General features: G+C 43.7%; 1 protein-coding gene across 1 annotated transcript in view; it reads left to right on the forward strand.

Annotated features, from left to right (window-relative positions):
- The window catches only part of LOC135909774 (kin of IRRE-like protein 2), a 362,492-nt gene extending 356,487 nt beyond the window's left edge, over positions 1-6,005 (forward strand). Inside the window, exon 12 of the mRNA XM_065441840.1 lies at positions 619-6,005. Coding sequence (XP_065297912.1) covers positions 619-813 — 195 coding nt within the window. The 3' untranslated portion in view covers positions 814-6,005. The remainder of the gene's footprint in view (positions 1-618) is intronic.
- Positions 6,006-6,685: the final 680 nt, after the last annotated feature.

Below are 6,685 nucleotides of genomic sequence, written 5' to 3' on the forward strand. Positions count from 1 at the left end.
TGTTTTGAAAACGCAACTTCGTTCACATTTTCTTCCTCTCCCCTACATTATTCGGTGCATCAGCCATAATTATCCATGTGTATGAGTAATAACTAGCTCGACTTTCACTTCTACCATAGCTGTCGCTATGTTTCGCTCGGTGTTATATCCGCAGATGCCATATTTGTCTGGTATGCGTAATAGATTTGCGGCATCCATGCACATTACCTTGCGGGTGAGCTGCACTTTCCCTAACTGAGGATGTCAGCTTTTGCAAATAGTTACTTGTCTCTGTATTAAAAATTAAACGTGCCAAATTGTTTTATACATTTCTGGCACGGGCACTTTCGATCACGTTTGGCTCGTTTGTGCTAGCTGCCTAAGTTGGGGAGCCAACCGCGATGAAGCTCCGATCAAGATATTTAATCCCGATCAAGCTCGATCGCGATCGAAGGTGTCCCGTATGACCGGAGTATTATTATTTCTTCTCGAGCGTTGCTTTAGTGCAGAAATTAAATACGGAGGTCGCTGCAGCAGCACAGTGTCGCGATACAAACGGGAAAGGAAAATCATTTCTGTAGATTTTTCCCTCTGCTTGCGCATATATCTGCATCATGTCTCTTACCGCCACCTGTGCAGAATGGATCGCAGAACGGCCGACCCGAGCCCCCTCCGCGAGCATCCGACGGAAGCATCGTGTATGCCAGCCTTGACCTTCCAGCGGCGGCCACCCAGAATGGCAGCAGGCCAGCGCCGGAGCGCACAGAGTATGCCGAGCTGCAGTTCCAAGCCAACGGCGCACAGCAGCTCTCATCGGAGCACGTGTCACTCTAAATCACCACTGGACGCAAGGTCCACCTGGTGCAGGACGTGCCCAAAGACTAACCGACAGAGCGACGTGCGACTGCTTCAGGGAGGGTGCCGCGCGTGCTAGACTCACTGACCATGAAATGTAACGACGTCAGTTTGCCATGTTTTGTTACTTAGTTAAAGAAAGGATGCTGGTGTCTCTTTGCGAAGTACTGTTGTCCCAGCCGTTGCTTGTGTTGCACATGCCGCTATGATAGTCGGAGTTCTCTGTGCAGTGCCTAGCGCAGACCAAATAGTTTTCCGTGTGGTCTTCTGTGCTGTCGCTTGGAACATAACATAGAAAAGCGTTGCCGCGACCAGCCACATATAAAAATGGGCAACACCTATTTCTTAGCTGAGTTTATTAAGGTTAATGAAACGCTTCCGAACCAACTCTGAAATGCAAACAGAGGGCTCGAGACTTCACAAGCAAACCAAAATGAGGGCACAATTGCCGCAGTGACTCTATACGCCCGGCACTTCCCGTAACCGGACTATTCGTTGGTTGTGCCGCTGTGGGTGACGTACGTCGCGCCACATAAAGCTATATTGGTTCTAGTAAGTGGAACAAGATTATGGTATGTTTCTCTCATTGCTTGCGTGCTCGGCTAGTCGCAAGTTGAAAATCAGTCCTAGTTTCCTTTCGATGCGGGCAATAGCGTTGCTCTCAACAAGGCTGCTGCAAGCTATGTTCTGCTTTGCGGAATCGTTGTATTTTCCTTGTGATTGCGCAAGCTTCGCGCGAACGCTTTCGACTTCGCTGGCCTATATTTATGTAAAATAGAAGCTAGGTGCTTAAGGCGACGCAAAAAAAAATTATTTAGAGACAATTTCATGCTTTCGAATTGCCGTTAGGTTAACCTACTTTGGCATCTCAGCAGGTTAGTCTCTTCTTACGGGAATAGGTGAAGTGATTCATTCTGCATGGTGCTTGGTAGTTCTAGCACCTTCTATATCTGGGGTCAGTGTCAGAATATTTCAGGCCATGAATTTGCCTCTGATCGCACTTACTGCAGAATGAGGTGCGATTGTCAGGCGGAACCTCTCATATCCACACGTTGCCCTTGCTGAACAGAGAGCACGACTTATCGATTGCGGTCCTTTGATGGCGTCAATCCTGTCTCACGCGTTGCACGCATCCCGTCTGCGCTGTACAAGTTCAGCAACGTTGCGCAAGCCATGTCGTCTAGCGAGTGGCTCGCAGACGGTGGCACCGAGTTACGGATGAAGCTTGCACTGCCCAGCTCACTCCTGTGTAACCGGAGACGAGATTCCGTCCCCGTTTGCGACGTGTCTGAGTTCAGAGCCATATTTTGTATGCCTATACTGTTGTGTCGTGTGGAAATGCGCGTCTGTTTTGCCTATGAGTGTGTGTTTGTATGTGTGTTTGTGGGCTACGTTAAAAGCCACAGGGCAGCTTTACGTAAGCCGCCTGTATTTGTATTGAGGAGATGTAGCGAGGCAAGACCTTAATCAACAATGTAAATGTAAATAGCAACAGTCGTTTCTTTACTTCTTTTGGTGCACAAGCCTAAGTGCCGTACGGCCACATGTCGCGTACTTTAATATAAGAAAATGCATGATATAGGAAACAAATATATCTGTAAGGACTTGTATTGCGAGCGTACTTAAAGAGCACATTTGTGTGTGAGTATTCTATGACTGAATTTTTGTGAAAGAGTATTACTGATGCAGGGGTGCAAATTCTCGTTAGCCTCTTTAGAGTCTCACGTCGTCGAAATGAACTTGTTCTTTTTTTGGGGGGGGGGGGAATACAGTAGTACGTACGATTAAGCTTAGTCCTTTCAGCCTAAACTCACTCGCCACGCAACCAGCATATCCAATTCTCTGGAATGTTCAAATGAGCTCTTATTTGATATCGTGGGATCATATGACACTACTGTATATGCGAGTGCTAACAAATGTCATCGCGTACCAGAAGCTCTTCTAAAGGAGGTGCCAACTTCGGAGTCACGGCGTGGTGAAAAGTATTCATGGTTCAGTATCTGAATATGTCTGAAAAATTATTTTTCAATTGCAAAGCACTATGCAACACATAAAAACTTACACGAGTAAAAACAGACCTACAGTAAACCAGTTTTAGAGTAATAGCATCAGTACAGGTATCGGCTTTGTTATGAGCGTTTTCATCCTATAAGTTTTTGAAGTCGATGTACTATAGGAAATTCGTAGCAAGTCCGGTGTAAAGACTAATAGGCACATGAGCTTTGCCGCTATCGCTTGCTGTACCCCGTCCGCAGCGCGCAGCAATACATACAGGGTCCTAGGTTCAAACGCCAATATTTACTCACGGAACTCGAGTACCGTGCACCCGGCCAGACAACTGCCCTTCAGGTGCGAAGGCTTCGTCTTTTACGCATCCCCACGACTGGGGTGTGCATGCACCAACAAGGTAGTAAGCGTGCGAGGGCTCCATGGGCGGTGCCCTACATCCTGTAATACGTAAGTTTAAAAAAAAGCCGCACTGAAATAGTGGGCGGCATCACAGTGACGAAATTTTGATGAGACCCGTGAACAACTGCCTTGTTTTTTTTTTCGGTTATTATCACGTGGCGCAATTAGTCCAGAAGAACTCCAACCACCTGGCGGGGTGACCTTCACAGAGCTCTTTACCTTGGCAGGTCGGCCAAGAAAAACGTAAAACGTCATCGCACATGCTGCACCGAGCAGTCTAGTACGGATATCAAGCTTCGTAGTTTGCACTAAGCAGAGTCCGGTGCTGTTGTACTTCGAACAGTGCAGTCTAAATCACATGCACTGTGGTCGAGATCACGAAAACGGCGAAAAAAGGGATTTTGTTATAACAAGGGTTTCGTTTACATCGTATCGTCAAGTTTTAAACTCATTAGCTGTTCTTTAGGCGCATCAGTGCGTAGTAGCCATGGCGAATTGATTACACATTATAGTTAGAAAAGTTCTTTACCATAGGCATTATTAGACAAGAGGGCCGTAAAATGCCCGGAAGTCTGCGCTGTCTACACAAGGCCAGACAATGTCATTTGCTATGTAAGGGTACTTGTCGTATGTGGAACTTTGCCAACGACTTACAAATTCTTACCACCTTAGCATGTCATGGTGTGAAAGAGATGAAAAATTGAAATGTTTTCCTTCATGTTCATTTAATTTAAGGCAATGCAACGATTGTGCATTCAGTTTGGTAATGGTGAATAAATATTGTACTTGCATGAAAGCATAAAGTGCGCAATAGCATGTTAAAAATAACACAATAATTTGAACAGCAATTTATCCTCCTCTACTATAAACATATTTCCAGCTCTCATTGTACATACAGTGTAGTGAACTGTGTATATCGTCAACCAGTGGAGATGTTTCGCGCACAGGCTTTTACAACACAAAACAGCTTATTAATTTTTTTAGATCATTCGTGAGTGTACTGCTATTTGTGATGTCCAATAATGTGTGTGTGTGCATGTGCGCGTGACTGATAAGATGGAAGAATAATAGATTATAAAACAAGCTTTTGTAGTCATTGGGGCACCAAATGCCGAGCCCTTTGTTTGTCTTGATATTATCCTCTGTCTTTCTTCTGTCAGAAGTGAAGTTTTGGTTTGCACAGTATTTGCAGCCACATCTATACTCTGGGGATGAATGCCAAAAGCTGCGCTCTTGTCTCTACAAATGATGTTGTGAATATATACTGACGCTTTTACGCTGCCTTAATGTTCTGAGGTGAGGGAAGAAAAGTAACTTGTGCTCATAATTTTCTGTCATGAACCGGTCCCATAGTTTATGTGAGAAATGTCCTCAATTTGCGTAAGAAATGCTGTTATTTCTCGCCTTGGTTTTTGATAGGTCGGTAAGTTTGTCCTAATGAAAATCGAGACATTATATTCAGGTCTTGTTCGTTAGAGAGGAAGTACACTCAGCTTTTTCTTCATTGTTATTCTGCTTCTGATGGTGCTCCCTTAGACCTACGTGATAAACGTTTGCCGAAAACGCTTGCTTGTAGCACTTTTAATACAGATTCAGTCACCAGATATGGAAGCTTCTATTGACCGCTTATCTTTCGAGAAGTAAGACAATATCTGCGTTAGTGGCATTAACATGAAATTGTTGCTCTTCTGGCCATTTTCCTTTTGAACAGCGTGACACTCAATACACATTGTTTGTGCCACCAAATACGAGCTCTTTGCGATTCAATATTAGAAAACCTGGTTTTCTTAGATTGCATTCAACAAATTTAACATTCTAAGCTACGTAATGTTATCAAATGTTTAATATGCTCCTTTATATTCCTCTCACTGACCGACCATCAGGTATCTTCATAGCAGCCTCCAGCATTTCCTGCTGGTCAAGAAGCAAAGCACAGTACTCTACAGATACACCAGTGCAGCAGCGCTGCGAAAAGCTATCTCTAGCAACTGCTCAAGGAGAATAAGGAAACAAAGTACAACGTTCATCATTCCATAAAAGTAAATTGTCTCCGTCTTTTTAACTGAGCTGCTTAACTTGCAACTAGCACTTAGTCAATTTTGCTAGTTGACACAGACTCTCTAATCTTGCAGCCTTCCGTACTCTTGCACATCACCCGCGGCAACCCTAAATACTGCTTCATCATGCACGCAACGCTACTGCAATCATATATAAGAACCATCATTCATGTGAGGACTCCAACGCCGCAAGGTTATCGATATGTGTCATTTTTTCTATGTTATTATATATCCAGCATTCGTGCAACTTCACGCGTCTCGTGCGATTGAACTTGCGTTTCTGAATATATGGCGTCATTAATAAAAAAAAAACGAAACACCCTTAGCACGGTGAACCTGCTATGCTGTGTTTTTAGGAGTGTGACAGCAAAAGGACGAAAAATGATCATTCTATTGTATTTCCTCCATTATAACACCTTGCGCAGACTATTCCAGACGACGTTTGCCTTAAGTATGTATCGATCGTGTGTAAAATTGTTTTGTATATCATGCATGTGCCACTGTATCGCTTTTCTGTTTGCTTTGAGAACGACCCGCTCGCGGGTCAGTACGTCGATAAAGTCTCTACACATCAGCGTTTATAGCCGTCGCTAGAGCGTAACTGAGAAAAAAAAGTTATTTGTATAGCTACAAGAATTGCTCTTCATGAAGCGTTCGAGATCTCTCGGCTGTAAGTTGTGGTAATAAAGTATATTTTTTCTTGTACGTGGTGAAGTGTTTTCATCGCTAATGCCAGTTAGAACTCTATTTTTCTTATGTTTTACCATGTGACAACAACACATTTGATGGGCGCACGATATTGACAAAAAAAAAAGAAAGATCGCCATCATTTTATTCTATGCAGTTTTCCTGAAAACGAAAAGTTTAAGCAATATTTACTACGGAGTTATGTTCTCCCCGCTTGCTGGTTGCTTGCAGTTATGGTTTCCATGAGTCAGATTCGTCAACAGAAATATTTGGGGATTTTCAGCTACTGGCAGTGCCGACATTCCAAAAGTATATCGAGCATCCATGCAGATTGCTTCGTTAAGCTGTTTGACGCAGGAGGGATTAACCTTGCATTCTGGGCTGGCGAATGCCGCGCTTGCCTGTGCGCCTATTTTAGAATTTTGAGAAACGCGTTACTCCGTCTTTAATACCGTGTAGATAAGCGCAGTATTTCCGTACGCACTATTCTCAGTCCTTTAAACAACATCGTCTTCTCCAGACGTGCATGTTGAAAGCCTCTTGTTGGTGAGTCGTAAAGTATTTCTGTCAACATTGAATGAAACTCCTGCTGGAACAAATAAAAATATCTTTTTCGCCATTTTTTTCGCATTCTTTGCATACCGTAAGGAAAGCTCGTTGAGTTTTGAAATATCATTCTGGAGTGTAAGCTGGTCCTC

This window comes from Dermacentor albipictus, chromosome 4 (assembly GCF_038994185.2).
Source record: "Dermacentor albipictus isolate Rhodes 1998 colony chromosome 4, USDA_Dalb.pri_finalv2, whole genome shotgun sequence".
Taxonomy (NCBI): Eukaryota; Metazoa; Arthropoda; class Arachnida; order Ixodida; family Ixodidae; genus Dermacentor; species Dermacentor albipictus.